The following is a 24,004-nucleotide window of genomic DNA, read 5'->3' on the forward strand; positions in this document are numbered from 1 at the left end:
TGTGTTTCCAATGCTCACCACAGAGTCAGCAGGGAGAGTGTTTCCTGGTGTTTGGAAACCTCTCTTCTTAAAATTCCCTTCCCAGGACGGGCTTCCCTTCCCAGGACGGAGCTCCCTCCCACCTCCTTTGTCTCTCTTTTCGTCTTTTATATTTTTTCCTACCTGTTTTCGAAGACAATGGTCTGCTTTTCTGGTTGCCTGATGTCCTCTGCCAGCATTCAGAAGTTGTTCTGTGGAGTTTGCTCAGCGTTGAAATGTTCTTTTGAGGAATTTGTGAGGGAGAAAGTGGTCTTCCCGCCCTATTCCTCCGCCATCTTAGGACTGCCCCCCCCCAATTTTGGTTTTATATCCACCTCTGCATGTGGGTCATGCACTGGGTTTGCTCCTGAGGCTGCTCTGGAGGACTGGGTTTGCCCCTGTGAGGGCCAGGTGTGGAGGTGGTGCAACTGCTTGGGTTGCAGGGGTTCTGGCAGCACCAGGTACTCAGGGTAGTTGGCGGCTAGGGTAGCAGAAAATATAGTGCTCTAGAAGGGTACGGCAACCAGTATTGACTAATATGCTCCAGTATGCTTGCCTGGAGAACCCACCTCCCTGACAGAAAAGCCTGGTGGGTCACAGTCTACAGGGTCCCAAAGAGTTGGACACTACTGAAGCGACTCTGAGGCATAAATGCAAGACATTTTTTGCCGGTGGTAGCTCTGCCCCAGTGACAGCTGAGTGTGAAGATGGTGCAGCTGCTTGGGTTGTGGGGACCCGGGCAGCACCAAGTGTGCTGGGACACAGACTGCTTCTGCCACAGGAGTTATGGTCCTCTCCTAGTCTTTTTTGAGCCTCTTGTAGAGGGAAATCAGAAGGCCTCTTTGGCCAGTCTTTCTCTGTAGCTCCACCCATTCAAGCACTTAGAGGGCTCCCTTGCCTGGGGTCCTACTCTGTAGTTCAGTGCATCAGGCACCTAAAGGAGCATCCTGGCTGGGGTCCTGCTCTGTAGTTCACTGCATCAGGCATTTGATGGGCCAGCCTCTCTACTGTTCAACTGCTGATGCTGGTGTGTGGGGAGAGAGAGGCTATGGTGATGGCTCCACCCCCCACGTGTGACTCAACAGTATCACCTTGCTTCCATGGCTGCCTGGCTTTCCTCCACAGGCATTCCCACCACAACCTCCTCCCTCACATCCTCTCAATTCATCTCTCCACAGTCGACAGCAGCCTTCACCCTGGGATTGCTCCACAATCCCTAAACTCTAGCTCCCAGCCACTGTGCCTTCCAGGGGACCTGCATCCCTGTCCAGGGAATGTATGGCTGTGGTGAGGACTGTCTTGTTCTCGTTCCATTTAGGCTGCCACAGATCAGCTGTTACCCTCTCAGCCTTAAATGTTTCTCCTCTGACTCAGACAATTGCCCTGATGCGGGGATCGGATCCCTGCTTCAGTTCCCAGAAGGCAGGTCCAGTCCTACTAACACTCCTGTTTTTCCCCCTAGTTCCTTCATCCTACTGAGTTTTCCATGGTTCTGTAGATTCTTTTCCTCTGGTCAGGTACTCCTGTCCCCTCTCAGCTGTTGTTCTGCATGCACTTCTGTGTCTGAAGGTGTATTCCTGATGTGCCAGTGGAGAGAGAAGTACTCCACTTCCACCTACTCCTCCGCCATCTTGTTCCCTCCAGATTTCTTTTTAAATGTATCTAATTCTATGTAAACAATTCTGGAGTTCTATGCAAATACAGCAAGTGTACTACACCATACTTTTAAAGTTCAAGCCTCTATCGATTGCAAATCAATTTCTCAACTTCAGTGCATCTCAGCTCTCCCAATGATGTCTTATCTCTGAAATGCTTCTGCAGTGTAGTAGACATTTCTACATTAAAATTCTTCTAGAAAATCATCATGACTTTGAGCTATTGATGCAGGAGCGGCCTACAGGAAGATGGTTACAGTCTTTGGTGTTGTGTTCCGTTGTGTTCAGTTTGTGGAAAGAGAAAGGTTATATCAGGTTGGCCAGAAACTTCATCCAGGTTTTTCTGCAACATCTTATGAACTTTCTGGCTAACTCAGTACTTGTGATGATATTTCTCTACCATGAAAAATAATGGAATTCCCTCTGCTATGCTTTATTTCTTATTGCTACTTTTACCCAGTAACTGTCATCTCTGATGCATTCTGTAGCAGGGTTCAGCATGGCAGGCACTCACTGGGGACTTCTAGGTGCACAGCACCATAAACACAGTTAAGAGAGAATACAGAGCAGAAGGGAGAGGCATTCTGGCTGGGGATAGGGGGTGGCTATGCAAAAACCATTGTCCAGAATAGAAAGCAGCATGAAATCAGTGCCATTAGAGACTCAAGCAAGCACCATGAAATGGGCCACTGAATCCATCGTGATGAGTATACAAGCAAATTACCTGGAGAAGGTAGCATTTATGCTAAATCTTGAAAACCACTGAGTGGTCAGTTCTAACTAGAGCAAGCCTTAACCTTCAGGATTTATTAAGAACCACAATTATAATGTACAATGCAGATTATCTGACAGGATGGTGAGATTTATCCTAGATTCAGCAAATCTAAGATAGATTGCATTGATTGAGTGTTGCAGGTAATTCTGAGGCAGGTGGTCAAGGCCCACACTGTGCACTGGGGTGGAGGCTGTGCTGGGGGAAGAGACAGTAGATAGGAAGAAAGGTAGGATGCGCCAGACCATAGAAGTGCCAAGCTGAGGAGGTTGAGCTCTTTTCTCTCAGCAGTGGGTGCTGTATCCATGTTTGTAAAAAGTTCCATTCTACTTGAAAGTTTTCTAATGTTCCAGATCTTTTAAAACTACAGTGTTGCAAAGAATATACATGTTAGAGAATTTGCTGTGGCTTAAATTTTTATATTTTATTTTAATATAGAGCTATTGGTTCAAAGAGTAAGCAAGAATGAATTTGGATGCCCACCAGGGCACTCCTGCTTAAAACAGGATCCAAATCACAGGCTCTAGGACCAATGTGGTTATCCTCTCTCTGTGTCTTCTCATTTGCTTAAAAGAGTAAAGAAAACAGGTGCAGGAAGCTGGAAAATTGAAATAAATTTTGTCATTTTGGTTTTCTTATAGAAATGTGGATACCACAAATGGGTATTCTATCAATAAGAGAAATGCAGACACAAGGTTCTCAAATCTACTGTGAGTTAGAACATTCTAGAAACTCATTTGAACTACAGATGTTCTTCCAGAGGAAAGTTTTCAAGCTGTTCAGTCTCAGAACCCCTTACTTTTTTATACACTGTTGAGGACATCAACCAGCTTTTTATAGGACTTATATTCACGATATTTATTATACTGTAAGCTAAAACTAATAGTATTTAAAATACTTATTATTCATTTAAAATAGTTGTAATAAACCATAAAAAGTCAACATAAATAACTTTTAATAAAAAAGGCTATGATTTCCAAACCCCAGACAAATTTATTGAAAAGGGTAGCACTGTTTTACAATTTTACAAATGGCCTCACTGCCTGGCTTCAGAAAAACAGCTGGACTCTATCTGCTTCCCCATTCAATATGCTATAGTATCACAGTTCATGTAGCTTCTAGAAAACCCCTCTGGGCATTCATGAGAGAATGAGAGAATAAAGGGCAGATAACTTTTTGTTTTTATTATGAAATCAGTTTCAACTATACTGATCTTCTGAACCAGTCTCCAGGACTTCGGAAGATGTCCAGAGCACACTTTGACTAAAACACAGCCACTGTTGTCTGGATTCCATCTGTCTGAAATGAGCATGTGATGCAGAGCTGGAGGACCACTTGTTGTCACCTATATTTGAAGGCCTGAAGTGTTGATCGCTTAGTCGTGTCTGACTTTTTGTAACCCTGTGGATAGTAGCCCTCCAGGCTCCTCTGTCCACGGGGATTATCCAGGCGAGAATACTGGAGTGGGTTGCCAAGGCCTCTTCCAGGGGATCTTCCTGACCCATGGATCAAACGCTGGTCTCCTGCATTGCTGGCAGACTCTTTACTGTCTGAGCTGCCACGGAGGCCTGGAAGTCTTGAAACACCAAGTGTTATACAAATCCAGAACAACCAGGTACTAACTTTGTTCAGGACTGGGAGACCAAAATTAGGTTAAGTTGCAATAGTGGATAAAAATAAATAATGAAAATATCAGAAAAGACCTCAAATTTGGTTTCTTCAAATTTTGATCTAGAAGATTTCATGCTGAGTGTGCATTAAAACAAACAAAAAAAAAACATTTTTTAAACTCAGAAAAACTTGTTTCAAAATATAGCTCTCTGAGCCCTAGTTCAAATGATTCTGAATTAGAATTGGCTGTGGGGTTGGGCAAAAGTATTTTTAACAAGTTCCACTAGTGATTCTGTAGTACTTTCAGGTTTTAGAAACCTCTAATATAGATAATATATTTATGCTTTATATATAATAAAAAGGCTATCCCATTGTATTAAAGTGACATTCATTTTTCTTTTTATTCCTAAACAAAAACAACTTCCTTTCTGAATTCTATCTATATCTAAAGATACCTAGCTTATAAAAATCATGTATTCATAATTACAGAATTAACAGTATAATACCTATATTTCCTACTGGGAAATATGTTTTTCTCCATACACAGTATTTTTCAAAACTGAACTCTATGTAAAAGGGCTAGAAAATTCCACTACTATTCATAAAACAAATAATAGATTCCTTGTTTCCATAATAAATGTTTAAGAGAGTTTGTTCCTAATGGAAACTCATTGTTACTGAATAAAAATCTACTTGGGGAGGGGAAAAGTACCTTCATATATAATCTACACTCGGGATGCAAATTGTAGAGAAACAGACACCAAAGGATTTGCATTTAATCAAATCTAAAGCAAGTCATTTCAGAAGCATCATTACCATGTACAGTAGCCTTTCCCATCAGAATCAGGCTGATCTTCCAGGAGACTGGCTCCCTTGTCAAGGAAAATCCACCATTCACCTGAAATCCTACGTTACCATTAAGAAGGAAATTTACCAGAATCATCCAGAATGGAAAGTGGTGAGTCAATATCCATTATCTAAAACTTTTTTTAAAACTTGAGAATCCTCGTGTTTATTTTTGACATCACAAAGCTGTAACAGAAAGCAAAGGACAAGAAGAAATATCCTTAACTCTAGCTAGAGCATGAAAAGCTATCAAAACACAGACCAGAGACCAACAACTTAGAACTCTTGATAATATTTTCACAATTCTGTTCACATTTAATTACTAACTGTTGGATTTATTTTGCTGTATCAAGCACATGAGGGTATGTTTTCTGAAAGATCAATTATACTGAACATTATTTTTATAAAATAAGAACCTGGGTATTAAAGCATTCTTTTCCAGTATAGCCATATAGTATATCAGATGTAACAACTTCTAGCAAGTTTCAACTGTAAGAAAAGTGCAGGAGAAGAATCCACATTTATAGACAGCTTGAAATATCTTTTATTCATACATCTTGCTTTTAAGATTAAGGATGAAGGACTTTCCATGTACACATGGTAAGGAAGAGCTGTTATTATATGAATTCAAGCTGTATATAGATTTTTCCCAGTTTATTCACTCTGAGGATACAGATATTAGTGTCAACATAATAATATTAGTCTAATATTAGTGTCAAGTTTGTGTTTCAGACACAAAGTTGAGATTTAAAAGTTAGCATTGTAAATGTTAATAAATTATAATAGAAGAAATATTCTTTAAACACTTTGTAAAGTAGCTTGAAAGAAAAATTAACATTTTTTTTAATTCTACATCTCCTCAAAGACTGATCCCAAAAGATTTTTTAAAAGCCTTAAGAGCATCTGTCTCCTGCAGTACAGAACTGGTTATAAACGGAAGTTTTAAGTTTGGGGATCCAGTTCTGAGGCTTAAAAAGTGCCAGGGGGTGACTACTGGGAGGGGCTCGTGGGTGCCTACCGTAAAAGGTAAACCAAACTTCTACAAAATCCTCACATGTTAACTAATTTAGCTCCACTTCCTTAAAAATTGTAATCTTTACTTCAGAGTAAAATTTCATAAGCAGTCTATATAAATTAATATACTGAACATTTCCCGATTAGTTGCTGAACTTGTTTCTCCTTGTGTTCTCCTGGAGGTTTCCCATAATAAACTAGGGTGGTATCGTTTCCCCAGACCAGGAGCAGAACCACAGACACTGAGACTTGAGTGGGCATGGAGGTAGCACTGTATTCCTACATGGGGATCTTCCTCCTCTTGGGGAGAGGGCTCTTGTCCTGAGCAAGACAGGCTGAGGTTGGTGGGGACCGAGAAGGGTACCCACAGCCCCAGAACTGGCACCTGAGCCAGACTGTGGGCCCACACACTGCATTGCCACTGGCCTGTCCAAGACCTCACTCTTGGCACTTCCCTGATAAACAGAGAAATGGAACCACTGTGGATGCTGTTCACCAGTAATCCATCATTCAGGATGTTTATTCGGTTATACTTAAGTGAGAGTGTACCTGTGTTTCATACCATCAGGAACTACAATTCAGAGAGACATCATCTATTATCTTAACTTTACCATTGTCTAATGTTGTAACTCAAAATGTGAATTGTCTTCTAAAGTTATGGAATGGTTTTTTGTTTTATCCTCTTTTTGTTTCAAACTCTCTTTTTATTCCCTTACCTTATATAACACACACCTGCTTAGAGACTCTAAAGAATTTAAAAGCAAGAAAATGTATTCCAGAGACTGTCGTCAAAAGTAGTAAAATAAGGTGCTTCAAATGTCATATATGTATTTTGAAACTAAAAACAATTGAGGAATATCCTACATTTTTAATAACAAGCTGCAGAATGTATGAGTTTGATTTGACAGAAAAAACTTAAATTTTCAGAAACAATATTAAAACAATAACATTATTAAATTTACTACGGCCCAAGTTCTTCTTCAAAGTGAACAGGAATTAGGAGAAGGCGTGACTGAGACCATTTGCTAAGTACACACAGTCACAATACTAATGCAGAAATTTTTCCCCAAAATTCGAAAGGATACATGGATTCTTATTAACAAATTTGCTTGTGCTTTCTCTCCGGAAACACGTCTTTGTTTTCTCAACAACTGATCTAAATGTATCTAGAGTATTTGAATAAAAACTCTTCAGCATCTCCTGGTTTATACAGGTGCGCATTCTTTAAATAGACACTGTACAAGGGGGAAAACATTTGGAAGTAGGAATATTGGCAATATTTTTAAACTCTAAATATCATTCCTCTTTTAAAAAGGAGGATAGGGTAGGTTAAGGAACTTTCAGAATTCCCCAAAACAGGAAGAATAATCTAGGTAATAGGTTTAAAGAATTGCTACAAAGTTCCATGTTTTAATAAGATGTATTTTAATTAACCTTTTTTGTATCACCTCAGAGCCTGGTTTATCCCCATTGTCATTTTTTTACCAGCCATGCTCCAGATGACACTGATCTCCTCCACATTCTAAAGATCTCCAGCCTTCTTTCTGTGTCCCCATTTTCCTCAGATTCTCTAAGGCATTTTATTTACTCCACAAATAGTTACTAAGCACCTACCAAGTACTCTTGCCTGGAAAATCCAGTGGACAGGGGAGCCTGGTAGGCTGCAGTTGATGGGGTCGCCAGGAGTCAGACACGACTGAGTGACTTCACTTTCACTTTTCACTTTCATGCCTTGGAGAAGGAAATGGCAACCCACTCCAGTGTTCTTGCCTGGAGAATCCCAGGGACGGGGGAGCCTGGTGGGCTTCTGTCTATGGGGTCGCACAGAGTCAGACACAACTGAAGTGACATAGCAGCAGCAGCAGCAGCAGGTGCCAGATACTTGACACCACTGATTATTCCCCTTTCTCTGCACTTCCTCTTTCCATCATGCCCCTGTTGCTACCACACCACAGCCTCACATATCTACATCTCTGCCCTGTCCCCTACCCGCGTCTGCCTTGACCCTCCCCATCCCCTGCCTTCCCCTGGGCATCAGAACTATTACCTTTTCCCAGGGCTTGGATTTCTACTCCTTTTGCTAAAAAGTCTTCTTGAAGAACTTTATTTCCGTAGTTCTAGATAGCATAGTTTTAGAGCGGTTTCTTAGATATACAATTCTAACCCTGGTCGAAGTTCTCATCTATACAAAGGGTAATTTCACTTGATTAAGCCACCACAACCTCAGAGTCAGCATATTCAAAACTGAACTCTTTTTCCCATGTCAGAACCAATCTTCCCTGGCTTCTTGGGTTCTCTTCTTAATCATAGTAGTATGTGTCTATAAATGTGTGTGTGTTGGTGTGTTCTTTTGAAAAAGACCTTTAAGATTCCTTAAACCTGCCCTTTCCTGTTCATTTCCAAAATTTCTGGCTAGCCTGTCACTGTTTTATCATTTCCCATCCTCTCTGCGTCTTCATCATAACCCATCCTGAGGTGTGCCCTTAGATTAATCTTGCCCCCAGAATTCCAATTCTTTCTAAATATGGTAAAGTCATAATACTCCCCTATTCAAAAGGATTAGTGGTGTTCACCACCTACAACCTAAAGAATAGACTTTTACAGCCTGATTTTCAAGATATTCAACGTTTCCATTATTCTCAACAACAACAACAACAACAAAAGATACTTTCAACAAATATTTACTTGAGGGCTGCTAATTGCTTTTCCATTACTCTGCCCTGGAGAATTCTGTGAACTGTATAGTCTGTGGGGTCACAAAGAGCCTGACACAAATGAATGACTTTCACTTTACTAAGTGCCAAGTACTGTTCTAGGAATTGGCACTTAAAAAGTTCCAATGACTTAAAACAAGCAAAGATTCCCATCCTTGTGGAACTTACACTTTAGCAAGGAAAAGGGAGACAATTAACAATAAACTTAATAAATAAGGAAAGTACATAGGATATTTAAAAAGTGACAAGTGCAGCATAGAAAAAGTAGAAAAGGGTAATTGCAACTTTAAATTAAATATGTTCTCATTGAGAAAATGACATTTGAGCCAAATCTTGAGGGAGACAAGGGCATTTAGTCATGTGGGTGACGGAGGGAAGAATATTCCAGATAGAGGGGGCAGCCTCTAATGCAAAGGTCCTAAGGCAGAAGTGGTGTGGTTGATGTGTTTCAGAAACTGTCTGGAGTACATATAGTATCACAAGATGAGATCAGAGGTGTGGGGGCACAAGTTTATGTTCGGCTATCTTGAGGACCTTGGCTTTTACTCTGCGTAAAATGGAGAGCCATTGTGTGGTTTTGAGAAGAGAACTGAGGCAACTGGAATCTGTTTTAGAAAGAATCACTTTGGCTGCTGTGTTGACTGGGGATGGAGGAAGAATACAAGCAAAGAGATGGGTTGGAAGGCTACTGCAATATCTTTATGAGAGATGACAGTCACTTGTACTTGGATATTAGCAGCAGGTGGTGGCGGGGGGGGGGGGGGGGCGCGGGGAGGCACTTCCCTGTGGCTCAGATGGTAAAGAATCTGCCTGCAATGCAGGAAATCTGGGTCCAATCTCTGGATTAGAAAGATCCCCTGGAGAAAGGAATGGCTAACCACACAAGTATTCTTGCCTGGAAAATTCCATGGACAGAGGAGCCTCGTGGGCTTCAGTCCATGGGGTTGCAAAGAGTCAGATACAACTGTGTGACTAACAAACAGATTACCAGTGGAGCTGGAGAAAAATCCACAGATTCTGGTCTATTTCATAGGTGGCACCATCAGAAACTCCTAAAGGATGGATTGTGGAGTATGAGAGAAAAGAGAGGAACCAAGAGTGACTCTATAGCTTCTGGGCAATAAGAATGGAGTTGCCATCAACAGAGATAGGAAGGGGTCTTCCCAGGTGGCACAGTGATGAAGAATCCACCTGCCAATGCAGAATATGCAAGAGATGCAGGTTCGATCCCCGGGTTGCAAAGATCCCCTGGAGTAGGAAATGGCAACCCACTCCAATATTCTTGCTTAGAAAATTCCACGGACACAGGAGCCTAACAGGCTACAGTCCATGGGGCTGCAAAGAGTTGGACACGACTGAGCCCAGCACCACCACCATCACTGAGACAGGAAGGTTTCAGATAAGCAAATATAGAGGGAAGAACAAAGTTCAGAGTTGGGCATGTGGAGTTTGAAATGTCTACTATACATCTGAAGAAAGATGGACATCGAAGTCTAAAGTCCAAGACAGGTCTGGGCTAGGGGTACCCATCTGAACTTCATCTATATATTGATGGCATTTAAATCTATTAATTCCAATGACCTTAGTTTGTTCCCTTTATTTCCACATGCCTTGCTCTTTCCTGCCTGCCTCTGCCTTTGCTCATGCCAAGTCTAATATACAAGACCTTTCTCCCTCCTCCTAACCTATCCACGACAGTCTGAATCAAGCTGAAGTCCCATCCCTTCCCACAAAGTTTTCATCAACAAACCAAAATACACTCTTCCCCCTCCCTTAATCCCTCACAAGTGAATGTCTATTTCTCTCACTAAAATAAGATGTCTTTGAGGACATCTGTTATAAGTTCTAAATTTATTTCGCATCCCCTGTGGCATATAGCCCCAAATTTTGCACTAAAGTCAGTGCCAACTGGTACATAAGACTGATTTTTTTATGGCAAAACTTCAGAAGTTTTGATCTGTTTGTCATCTCATGAATTTTATCCCTCTATTAGTCTCCGTGTGGTTATTTGTTAAACTTATTTAGAATAGGTATATTTCCTCTAGGCTTTTTGGCATACACATAAAACATAAATAAATAATTTAGATTGAACCCATCAATTAAAAAGCCCTTCCCAAAAAAGTAAAAACAAGAGTCTGCAAACACACAAAGGATCAGCCTGGACCTCTTCAACATCCACCCCAAACTTCTCAGACCCAAGTCCCCACCTCCATCAATCAGCCAGACATTCCCCCTTTTTGCTTAGCTAGGAAAGCCTAGGTTAGAGCTGGCACCCGCCTCCACGGGAAACTTATAATATCCCTACTCATTTGTATATCTTTGGTTCTCAGACTTCAGAGAACATCAAAATCACCCAAAGGGCTTGTTAAAACACAATTGCTGGGCCCACCCCTACAGTTTCTGATTCAGTGTATCTGAAGCAGGACCTGAGAACTTGCATTTTTAACACATTCTTAGCCAGTGCTATTGCTCTTGACCCAAGGTCCACACTTTGAGGATCACTGATATGTACTCTCACTTGGACATTTCTGTCTTGCTTTGACTCCTGTTTTGTTCTCAGTTTCAGTGCTTGAATCACTCTCATATACCAGGCTGCTAGACGGGCACCAGAGGCGTCTTAGTTACGGACCACATGCTCCAGCCACCACCCCTCCCCTGCCCTTCTTTATTCCAGGCTCAAAGGTTGAAAGCCAGCTTGTGCCCTTGACCCCAATTTCTTGCTTCCTCTTGAAGAGCTCCTTCCATCATTTTTCCCCTCTTTCCTAAATCTTCAGTCCCTCCCTCTTCCTGTTCAAATTCTTAAATATCTCCTATCCAGGAATTCATTAAAGGGATATAAAAACATACCCAAACCTCTCCTTGACCCTGTAGTTCTCTCCAATGATCATCCAACCTCTTGTTTCCCTTTCTACTTCAAACTTCAAGAAGTAGTCTCCCTGTCTCCACCTCTGCCTTTGACGTTAGTACCTGGCTTCTGGTGACCTCACCCTCCCAAAATTGATCTTGCTAAGTCAACACCAACCACTGGATGAAAGCAATGGATGTTTTGTGGTGCTTATCTTCCTGGACAATTCTTCTGTATCTCATTCTTTTTCCTTCTTTCTCAAAATTCCTTCCCTCAAATTCTGTGATGTCTTATTCTCTTGTTGTTGTTTTTGTTGTTGTTCTGGTTCTTCTCTGACCATTTCTTTTTCACTAGGATTCGCTCCATCTCCTCTGACAACTCTTCAAATGCGGATATTCCCCAGGCTTCTATCTTTGCTCATTTGGTCTACAGCTTCCCAGTGTGTCAGGAATCATCACTGTAGGAGTTCCCAAAATATTGACCCTCCTGAACCCTCCTTCCACCTCCCACCCCATCCCATCACTCTGGTTGGCTGATTCATGTCAATGTATGGAAAAAAAAAAAAAAAAAAACTACAATATTGTAAAGTAATTAGCCGCCAATTAAATATTTTTTTTGAAAAAGAAAAAAAAATAAAATTAATGCAGAGGAAAAAAAAATATTGATCCTCTCAGCTGTTGAGAGAAGCCTGGCCTATTTATCCCAATATGCCTGAAGCATATGGTCTCTGTGTGCACCACCGTACATGTCTGCTAAATTGCTTCAGTCGTGTCTGACTGTGACCTGTAGCCCTCCAGGCTCCTCGGGATTCTCCAAGCAGGAATCTTGGCATGGATTGCCATGCCCTTCTCCAGGGGATCTTCCCCACCTAGGGATTGTCTCCTGCATTGGCAGCTGAGTTCTTTACCACTAGGGCCACGGGGGAAGCCCGTGCACAATGGTATGGTTCTAATTTGCAAACACTCCAAGAAAGTTTATTCTCTTTCTTGGTTTCATTACTATGGGCATTATGATGGCTCTGAAGCTTGTATACCCAGGCCAATCCCATGGAGGAAGCCTGAGAATCACCCTTGAATGTTCCCTCCCCTTTCCCTCCTACATCTAAATAATAATTTCCAAAGCTGTCCTCTCCTTGCCCTCCTATCAACCCTTACTCAGACTTCTCTTGGCTGAATTATCCTGGAATCCTGCTGACTGTTCTCCCTGTGGCTCTGTGATTCTTAAATCTGAATCTGCCCCTCATACAGCTGTTAGAAAAGTCATCTCAAATGCAAATCTAACCACACTACCCCCATACTCAGAAGCCTCCAATGGCTCACTGCTGACAGGATAAAGTCCAAACTCCTTTACCCACGAGAAACTTCACGACTGAGGCCCATTCATTTCCTTTCCCCAGCCTCATTTTCTCCCTCCTTCTGGTCTTGCCTCCAGGCCTTTGTCCTGCTGCCCTCCACATCTGGATCGTTCTTGCCCATTTATCATCATACCCACCTCTTACCTCTACTATCACCTTGCCTTCCCTAAATCCATCCCCACACTCATGAAGAATTGAGACGCTCTGTTTTTCTGAGTATTCTGTTCATGCATACTTCTGTACTTGTACTTAGCACATTTACCTTATAATTGAGTATTACCTCCCACAAGATAGCATGTTCTTTTGTATTCCCAGCTCTAACACAATGCCTGACACATAAAAAATACTCAATAAATTATTGATGAATAAATGTACCCTTAGAGTTTTCCCTCAAAATAAGGCCTCAGACACAATGCTAAGAGCAATACTTAGATTCCTTTGGAACAAACATAAAATCCTTAAGCTTTCAGTTTGAGGCTGATTTGAAAGAGATACTCCAAGCCTCTTTAATTAAAAGATATATAGACCAAATCCTGTCAAAATAAGACCCAAAGGATCAGTTAAATAACTTTGTTTTGCCGAAATCAGATTGCATATGAACTTTATTTGAATTGAATGATAAACTGTCTTAGAACCTAGTTTTTTTTTGTTGTTGTTTGTCTGCCTCATTGTGTACAGACATTTCATATTTACTTTGGTACTTTCTGTAACATTTTCATATGCATATCTTATAAAAGTTTGCAGTCAGTTTTAGAGAGATTATTATACCCATTATACAGATTGAAAAAAAACAGGACTGAGAAATTGTAATTTTCCCAAGTCAGTGGCTCATATGAAGTCAGCAAGCACTGATCGCCAGGCCAGCAGCCTCTTTCACCCAACAGTCCACTCTACCTCTCATTTTGGTTTGGATTTCTTCTTTCTTTCCTTCTTTTTATTCTTTCTGTAATAAGATTTGACTCATAAGTCAATCCTAGACTAGAGAAGATTTTTTGGTTCTATGCCGTATAGACTAATGCTGAGTTCTGTGCCAGCTGAAAGTGCTGGTAAGCCAGCAACACCTCAACTAAAATTAATTGAAACCACCAACCTACTATAGAACAAGGAGTTCAGAGAGGGAAAACATCTTATAATTACTGTAGTTCAACTGCTAAATCAGTGCTTAAATGCTTTCTTTAACACTCCAGACAAAAGGTGTTTCTGTCCCTGCCTGACCATCCTCAGTGACAATGAAGTCACTGCTTATAGCAGCAGCGGTGCCAATTTCAGAACATTGGAGGAATATTTTTGTCTATTGTCTGCTATCTCTCTGTCATTTTGTCGCAGTGAAAAGCAAAGATTTTTTTCAGTAATTAGAGCTACAATATTACCTAAATCTGGATCCTAGCTCAGTTGTTTACTAGCAGCTATGAAGCCTTTCAAATAACTTAGCCCCAGACCTCAGTTTCTTCATCTGTGAAGTGAATCAAATGAAATAACACACGTAGCCTTGTATTTAATTTCAGAAGTTAAAAATACATTAAGTAGGGGACTTCCCTGGTTGTCCAGTGGCTAAAGCTCCACACTTCCTATGCAGGTGAGCCCTAGGTTCGATCACTGATCAGGGAAGTAGATCCCACAGGCTGCAGCTAAGACTAGTTGCAACTAAATAAATAAATAATTTTTTAAAAAATACATTAAGGATTAGTGCAGTGAAGAGATTAAAAATAACTTCCTTGTTTAGAACATTATCTTCTTAAAACAATTCAGTTGACCTGTTCACCCACATCAGGTGGGAAGATGATGCCGCAAGAATGTCACTCTATAATCTGAATCATGCAAATCCAACTTTTGCATCGTATCCTAAGCACTATTTCAAGTTGCATCCAATCCTTGATCTTGTAATTAAAGCATAAGTCATAATCTTTCAGGAGTAAATCTTGGCAAATCAAAAATACAGAAAAGAGGACACTTTGGGGAGCTGTTGTGTAAAGGAAGGAGAAGTCTTTCTTTCACTTAAGCAAATCTTGGACCAGTTTCTGTCAGAGAGCAGGCACTAGGACTAAATGACCTCTGTTGAAACCACTTCAAATTCAAGTCTACCATTCTAATAAGAAAATAACATCACAAAAATTAGCCCTTGAATACATCCCTAGAGAAGTTAACCTAATTATACCATCTACATTTGATTCTTACTATTGCATTTGCTTAAGTCCCAGGAGACTACAGCAAACGAGTTTATCAAGGAGTGAGAGTGAAGCACACAGTCAAAGACCTACTGGCAGAAAAACGATCCAGGCAGACAAGTAACTCAAGATTTAATGTAAGTCTCAGTTAAATACATTCTAAAGCCTTTGGGAACTACGTCCTCTATTAAGGTTAGTTATCTCCCCTCCTTTTATCTTCACACCAGTCTCTCACCTCTCGAGTCTGATATTCTCCATAGCAAGTGTTAGCCAGGGTTTCCCTGGTGGCACAGAAGGTAAAGAATCTGCCTGTAATGCAGGTGACCTGGGTTTGATCCCTGGATCAGGAAGATCCCCTGGAAAAGGGAATGACTGCCCACTCCAGTATTCTTGTCTGGAGAATTCCATGGACAGAGGAGCCTGGTGGGCTACAGTCCATGGGGTCTCCATTGAACTGGCACACACACTATATAATTACTGTTATTAGCATTGTGGCACATCTGTCCATCTATGAGCAAGGAATCCAAGAGCTCTATGAGTTTATAGGTTGCCCACTTCAGCTCATGGACATGAAAGGATGATGTATCCTGACATTTCCATTTACCCCAGTCAGGAACTAGCAAAGATTCATTTGGTAGAAATAATGCTGACCTTCACTCACAGCAGGGGAAATCACGCATTCATGTCCAACTCTGCGACTTCATGGACTGTAGCCTGCCAGGTTCCTCCATCCATGGGATTTTACAGGCAAAAAGACTGGAGTGAGCTGCCATTTCCTTCTCCAGGGGATCTTCCTGACCCAGGGATTGAACCCAGGTCTCCCACACTGCAGGCAGACCTTCACCCCCATGTTATTCTAAATCTGATACTGGCAACTTATGAACAAACAACTTCTCTGTAACATGCAAAATCAGATTTTAAAATCCTGGTAGGAGTTGTCTTAAGTCTAAAATCTCTGTCTGTCACCCTTGTCTTCATAAATAGCTCCGCTCTATACCTAAAATGTTTAAGTAGTTACACCCAAATCTCCAACAATGGTTCTTGAATGGAGATAGCAGTTGGCTATCAGGTTGGGTATATAATCACTCACCTTATTGGGTGAAACATAACATGAATATCAGACATCCCCCAGGGCATTGCTGGGGTCAGGACATGGGAACAGATGACCAAAAATAAAGGAGGGGCCACATACTGCACCAAGCACAGGAGCTGGGATGCAGTGCAAACTGGTTCTTCTAGTGTGTTCTGCTCCGAACATCAGCACTAGCTTCAACACTGCTGTGGAGTCAAACTTCTGGGACATGTTTCAAGTGAACTGACTCCAGATTCAATTTCCTGCAATCTAAGAACCCCTTTTATTTTGGGGTCTTCATTTCTTTAGAACCTCCTCTTATCTTCTAGTTCAACAAATGGAGCTAGGTTGATAAACAGAAATCTGAATAATTGGCTTCTTGTCTGCTCCTAGTACAATGTTTCTTCTAGAACTTCCTCAGGATCATCTGGGATGTGAGTTAAAAGCATCCCTATGGATTGAGTCTCTTGAGAGAGAGAGAGAATTCAGAGTCTACTCTGAGTGAACCACAGCTGCATGGATGCAATGTGGAGTGCTTGGCCACCGCTACCACTAGGACTGTGAAACTTGCTAAAGTTCCAGGTGTGCGGTCAGTTGGGAAGATAAGAGTAAAATGAGCATGATGCCATAGACAAGGAGCTGATAGTGTGTCTACCCCGTGTGAGTCAGGGCATAACTCCCTCCTCTACATCGTCGTGGATACACACACACAATGATAAGGCGCTGTACCAGGCCGAATTATATAACAAGACAAACAGGTTCCTATTCAAATGGTGGAAGTAACTATATTTTTATTTTAAAATTCCCTAACATGATTTTTTAAGCTCTGTGACTGTGTTTTTTTTTTCATTTTTTTTGATGTGTTAGCTTTTTTAAAAGACATAACAATATAAACAATAATAAGTCATATTATATTGTAATTTTAAAATGCAGACTCCTTGTCTTTATACCATGTCTACGAACATAGAGTTATTACAGGGCTGGGGCCAGGGAATGGTCATTTTTAACAAGCCCCTTGAGTGATTTCTTTGCACATCACAGTATAAGAACTTCATGGCAGAGCAAAGAGCAACTATCAAACCCCCTCCCCCCAGCCAAGTTTCTTATCTCTACCCAGATAAGAATTTGCTGAGCTATTGCAACTGGCCCAGTGACACTGTGAATGTTATACAGAAGTGGGTATGGGAACCCTGTGATACATGGTCTCTGCCATTAAACATCAAATCACCTGGTGGAAAGGAAAAATGCTTATATATTTAAACAATGTAAGACCATATAACCAAGCACTACACTGAATGCTCAAGACAAAAGATCAGGCAGCATTGCCACGTGATATGTGTACTGGGACACTATTTACATAAGCACAGTTTAAAGTGCACTTCCTGTGTATTATCTCATTTGACAGACACACTAGCCCTGAGAGACTGATATTGACGTGGTTTTCCATTTTATAGCTGAAAAAGTTAAGGACAAAAGAAGGGAAGGGATTATTTGCAGGTTACAGTTAATAAGTAGCAAGTCTTCTGACACTCAGTTCCATACCATTTTTAAAGGGAAGAACCAATGTGGACTGGAGTAGAATCCTCTGATTCATGCAGTTTTCACCCATTTGGACTGTCATCCCAAAATACCATAGATGAGCTGGGGTAGCTTGTGTGCATATGTACTCAGTTCTGTCCAACTCTTTGGAACCCCATGGACTGTAGCCCATCAGGCTCTTCTGCCCAGGAGATTTTCCAGACAAGACTACTGGAGTGGGTTGCCATTTCCTCCTCCAGGAGATCTTCCTAACCCAAGGATTGAACCCGAATCTCCTGTGTCTCCTCATTGCAGGTAAAGTCTTTACCAGTGAACCACCTGGGAAGCCAAGCTTATGGACAGAAAACACTTCTCATAGTTCTGGAGAAGGGAGGTCCAAGTTTTGGCTGCAGCATGGTCAGGCTATGGTGAAGGCCCTTTCCCTTTTCCGGGTTGCAGACTTCTCATTGTGTCCTCACTTGGTGGAAGAGCACAGGGAGTACTTTAGAGCTCTTCTATAAGGGCACTAATCCCATTCATAAGAGCTCCACCCTCATGACCCAGTCGCTTCCCAAAGGCCCCACCTCTAATACAATACAATCACATGGGACCTTAGGAGTTCAAAGTGAGTTTGGGGAGGACACGAACATTCAGACCACAGCACATGCAAAAGAAATCAAAGCATAAGAGAATATATCATACAGAAAGGACTGGAAAGGGGCAAAAAAAGCTCTGACTGTGGTCATTCTTCTCAAGCATCAGGTACACAGGCAGTATGAACTCAGCCCTAATTTCCTGTTGTCATATATTACTCGGTGTCTCACTGCTAGTAACTTACTCTCATCTTCATTTCAAAGATATTTTAAATGTGGATAATTAAATGCACACAGTTCTAATATTTGACTATTTGGACTTTAGATATCTCCATGAATTGATTTTGCCAACTACTTGCTCACGTTTCATCTCAACCACTCTTCCAAAATATCTGTATATTCCAAGAAAGATAGCATAATAATTAATCACCGACTGTTAACTTTTTCTGTCCCTGTGGTAAACACAACTCAATGAGCAGGAAACATGGAGAGTCACATTACTGACAGCACCTCCAGGGCTCTGATGGCTTGAGTAATACTGACACTTCATCCTTTTTCATCCCAGTTCACTAGGTGACAATGAGTCTGATATCTTAGATAAGTTCAGATAGGAAAGTCATCCTAACACGTGTTCAAAATTTGCTACTGATAATGTGGGTAATAACCAGTCAAAGTTAACTTGAGGAGATTGGAGGCCCTACCATACTGTTTTACTGTAAATATCATCCAAGATCAAAAAAAAGGGCTTTGCAGGTGGCACTAGTGGTAAAGAACCCACTTGCCAATGCAGGAGACATAAGAAATGTGGGTTTGATCCCTGACTTGAGAAGATCCCCTGGAGGAGCAACCCACTCCAGTATTCTTGCCTGCAGAACCCCATGGACAGAGGAGCCTGGTGAGCTACAGTCCGTGGGGTCACAAAGAGTCAGATGTAACTGAAGTGACTTAGCACACATGCAGGCCAGAAGACAAAAAGATTCTACAGCAAATCCTGTGGAACCTGTGAATGCTCACTTAAGTGGCAAAATATGTGATTAAGTAAAGGATCTTGAGTGAAAGCACTTACCTTCTTAGGAAAGAGGTGGTCCCTAAATGCACCCCCATGTACCCTACAGAAGGGAGATTTGCGAGGAACATACAGAAGAGAAGATACACAGGAGAAGAAGTGGCCCATGACCAAGTACGCAGAGTTGGGACCACGTGATTATGCAGCAAGGAAGGCAGGCAGGCAGACACCAAAGCTGGAGGACCCAGAGTGGGCGCTGCCCTCCAGGCCCCGTAGGAAGCAAGTGCCACCAACACCTCGATTTGGACTTCCCAGAGTATGAAAGAATAAACTTTGGTGTTTTTAAGCCACCCAGGTAGTGATAGTCTTTTCCAGTAACCCTAGGAAACTAGTACACAGATACGAAAACTGTGTCCCTTAGATAAGTACTCTCTAGGAAGCATCTATTTGATGCCCAAATTGCTGTTCTGCTGTCTGTGACAGCCCTAGGATAAGTTAACATGGGTTATGTTGACTCATCTTTACCACAGTTTCTTTCACGAACATCTGTTTTTGATACCATGAAATGTTTTCACATTTTTGCAGTAGGAATCAAAGAGGGAAAAAAAATCTCTTGCCTCAAAAGAGACTTTCACCAAAGATTGAACTTAAAACCACTTCTGTTCATTTTAGCCATAATCCTGTGGTTTCATACTATTATCATGTATATCTGTTTTTAAGTAATTGCTTCCTTTTTTATTTTTTCAAATTTTTTCTGGATTACTCTTTACTACACTACTAGATTTTCGACTAGAAAAATTCAAAATAGGAGCCACTCACTATCTCCTAGCACCAAAAGATGTATATTTAGAATTTTGATGTAAGTTTATATTGCACCATTTTCAATTACACTATTTCAATGACATTTCATAAAAACTGTTCTTTGAAAAATTTTAACAATATCAACAAATTTCAGTGAACTCTCAGTTATCATTAGTAAAATTTAAAAGAAGAAGAATCAATAGATGAATGGATAAACTGTAGTACATATATACAATGGAATAATACTCAGCCATAAAAATGAGGTGGATGAACCTAGGGACTATTATACAGAATGAAATGCCAGAAAGAGAAAAACAAATATAGTGTATTAATGATGACACCACCCTTATGGCAGAAAGTGAAGAGGAACTAAAAAGCCTCTTGATGAAAGTGAAAGAGGAGAGTGAAAAAGTTGGCTTAAAGCTCAACATTTAGAAAACGAAGATCATGGCATCTGGTCCCATCACTTCATGGGAAATAGATGGGGAAACAGTGGAAACAGTGTCAGACTTTATTTTGGGGCTCCAAAATCACTGCAGATGGTGACTGCAGCCATGAAATTAAAAGACGGTTACTCCTTGGAAGAAAAGTTATGACCAACCTAGACAGCATATTCAAAAGCAGAGACATTACTTTGCCGACCACAGTCCATCTAGTCAAGGCTATGGTTTTTCCTGTGGTCATGTATGGATGTGAGAGTTGGACTGTGAAGAAGGCTGAGCGCCGAAGAATTGATGCTTTTGAAGTGTGGTGTTGGAGAAGACTCTTGAGAGTCCCTTGGACTGCAAGGAGATCCAACCAGTCCATTCTGAAGGAGATCAACCCTGGGATTTCTTTGGAAGGAATGATGCTAAAGCTGAAACTCCAGTACTTTGGCCACCTCATGCAAAGAGTTGACTCATTGGAAAAGACTCTGATGCTGGGAGGGATTGGGGGCAGGAGGAGAAGGGGATGACAGAGGCTGAGATGGCTGGATGGCATCACGGACTCGATGAATGTAAATCTGAGTGAACTCTAGGAGTTAGTGATGGACAGGGAGGCCTGGCGTGCTGTGATACATGGAGTCGCAAAGAGTCAGACACGACTGAGCGACTGAACTGAACTGAACTGAATGCATAAATATGAAATCTGGAAAGATGGCACTGATGAACCTATGTGCAGGGCCAGAACAGAGACACAGACATAGAGAACAGACTGTGGTCACGGTGGGGGAAGGAGAGGGTAGGACGAACTGAGAGAGCAACAAGGAAACATATACATTACCATATTTAAATTAGATAGCCAGTGGGGATTTGTTGTATGACACAGGAAGCTCAAACCTGTGCTCTGTGACAACCCAGAGGGGTAGGATGGGGTGGGAGATGAGAGGGAGATTCATGAGCGCGCAGCTATATGTATACCTATGGCTGATTCATGTTGATATATGCAGAAACCAACACAACATTAAAAATAATTATCTGCCAATTAAAAGTTAATCAAATTTTAAAAATACACCTGGCTAAAATAAATAAATAAAACTAAAATAATCAAATATATTTTAAAAAGAAGAGGCAGTAAATCTAATAGCCACAATTTTTCATTTTGTTTTGAAATTCCATGTACAGTTTGCAGGCTATTGAACTGTCTAATCAATTTTTCCTCAAACTATGATTAGGAGTCATTTAAAATTATTGAATACACAACAGTTCCAAGAGGGGAAAAATTCTAAGCTTGCTAAGTAGGAAACGGAGCTCAGCTTGGAGTTAAAACTGAGTAGTGGAATGGGGGAATATGGTGCAGTAAGGGGGATTAAGAATGGGCTTGGTAATCAGGGTCTGATGTTTACTCTATTTTATTGGTTTATGGACATCCTAGTAGTTACCTGTTCTGCTCATTCATCAAAATACTATAATGAAGAACAATAAGGAAATAGATAGGAAAGTGATTTTAAGTTAATATTCTACATAAACCAGAGGAAAAACAAATGATGATTCCTGGTGGTTTTTAGAAGACCCAAACTGAGAAAAATGTTGAGGAGCTATATCCCAAGTGAGAAATATATTTGGATTAGACCAGCCTTGAATTATATATCATATACATACACAAACCAAAATCTATTTCCACTCAACATGATCCTTTTTATATTAAACTCAAGTATCTGCTTTCCAAATAGTAAGCATCAATAGTTACAGTTATTTTCTTTTTATATATGTTCCTGAATCCTTACGCTTAAACTAGCTGCTAAAATCTCTACATCAAGAACATAAAGGATAAGGCTACACTGTCAGCTGGATATCTTGGTTAATCACCCTTTCCTGATTATTTTTGGAAGTAAAACATTGTAAACACAAAAAGAAGCATGACAATAGTAGATACTGATGGAAAAAACTGGAAGAACAGAAGGTGAATGGAAGTCATATAATACGTTTATGGCATAGATTATATGAAAGTGTTTGATCTTCCTTAAGAGGTCGGTGACCTCTAACTGTAGAACAGATGCACATTGTCCAGCTCCATCTGTAACAACTGTCTTTCCATCAGGACTGCTAGTTAGAGATTTGTTTTGTTCTATGCCCAGCTGCTGTTTTGTGGCACCAGTCACACGCGCATTTCGGTTACCACCAAATGTAAACATGATGTTCGTATCTGTGATTTGCATTTGAGTTTCTCATGAAGTACTAAAAAATGAAAATAGGCAACTAAAAATTGCATGTTATAGCATCTCAAAGTTTCTTTGATTTCCGTGAAACTTTGGAAAACACATCTGAGACTTCTTTTTGGCGCTAAAAGAGAAATTGCTCCCTCCTTGGTCCATTTGAATCCCCTCCTTCTGGATATCAGTGGTCTCCAGGAATTCCTCTGTCTTCTCTGGGCCTCTGTCCTTGTCAATAAAAGCAGAGTTTCGTTGGTCCTACTTCAGTATTCAATTTTAATACTCAAACTTTTAACAGTTTATCCCATCCCCTTACTTCTTTACTATTTGTACTTCAAATGTTCCCATCTCACTATGGTTTGAAATATACCTCAGTCTCTGAGAACCAGCTCACATTCCAATTCCAGCATCCTTGAGCTGAAGTTTCAGATCACTGTGTCATCTGAGAACCCGCAGCGCTTAGATTTGCAGGGGTTTCTCATCTAAGACACAGGCAGCATAGCATGAAGAAGAGTTTGGACTCTGGATCCAGATGACCTGAATGCAAATTCCAGCTCTGCCATTTGCCAACTGTATGATGACTGTAAAGGTACTTTAATCTTAGTGTCAAAGGAAGAGAATAATATCTGCCTCCCAAAGTTATTGTAAGTGTTAGATTTAACATGTGTCAAGGGCTTACACATAGTATGTGTTCAATCAATGCTAGAGCATTAAGTACTTCCTCTAATGAACATTAGTATTCAAGTGATATAAGAAACTCACTGAACTGAAGAAATGTACAGTCCAGCTGAGAGAAGGAATTATGCACGAAATAAGTGATTAAAAATTAAAAGACAGCTTTGGTATCCAAGTGCCAAACACGTGACAGCAACCATCAAGAGAGCAGGACAGAGGTTGCAAAGAGGGCGAGCAAGCCATGGTCAGGGGAGGTGAAAGACTTCTTGGAGGAGTGTGAAACTTGAGCTAAGCTGGGAGAGAAGAAAACTCAGATGGGCAGTGAGGAGGGGCAGAGTTCAACGGAACACGAGGAGGGGTGACCGTCCAGAGGGAGAGGAGAGACTCTGTGATATGCAGTGGGTGCACCCTCTTGGTCCAAATGGTGAAGAAGTGAAGTGGCCTAGTGTGTGACCTTTCAAAATTTAGTTCTAGTCTTGCCTGCAGAGGTCTCCCAGACACTCCCCTCTCTGCCCATAGCCTCTGGTTGGCTGGTACATGGGGCATGGCACGTTCTAAGTGCTCAGAAAATGGCAGTTTTTATGGTTTTCCTAGTATCTGGAGCATGGGAGCATTTGATAAATGTTATCTGTCATGTTAGTGTGCTGTGAGAAGGAAGATATCCATAGGTGGTGGTGAGCTCTGGACAGCAACCTTGGGAAATAGATACTTCT

At 41.1% G+C, this 24,004-nt stretch overlaps 1 protein-coding gene across 1 annotated transcript in view; it reads left to right on the forward strand.

The window, feature by feature from the left end:
• The first annotated feature begins 4,895 nt into the window (after positions 1 to 4,895).
• POU2AF2 (POU class 2 homeobox associating factor 2) overlaps positions 4,896 to 24,004 on the forward strand; it is a 48,266-nt gene continuing 29,157 nt past the window's right edge. The window contains exons 1-2 of the mRNA XM_042232911.2: positions 4,896 to 5,014; positions 15,022 to 15,131. Coding sequence (XP_042088845.1) covers positions 5,005 to 5,014; positions 15,022 to 15,131 — 120 coding nt within the window. The 5' untranslated portion in view covers positions 4,896 to 5,004. The remainder of the gene's footprint in view (positions 5,015 to 15,021; positions 15,132 to 24,004) is intronic.

This window comes from Ovis aries, chromosome 15 (genome assembly GCF_016772045.2).
Source record: "Ovis aries strain OAR_USU_Benz2616 breed Rambouillet chromosome 15, ARS-UI_Ramb_v3.0, whole genome shotgun sequence".
Lineage (NCBI taxonomy): Eukaryota > Metazoa > Chordata > Mammalia > Artiodactyla > Bovidae > Ovis > Ovis aries.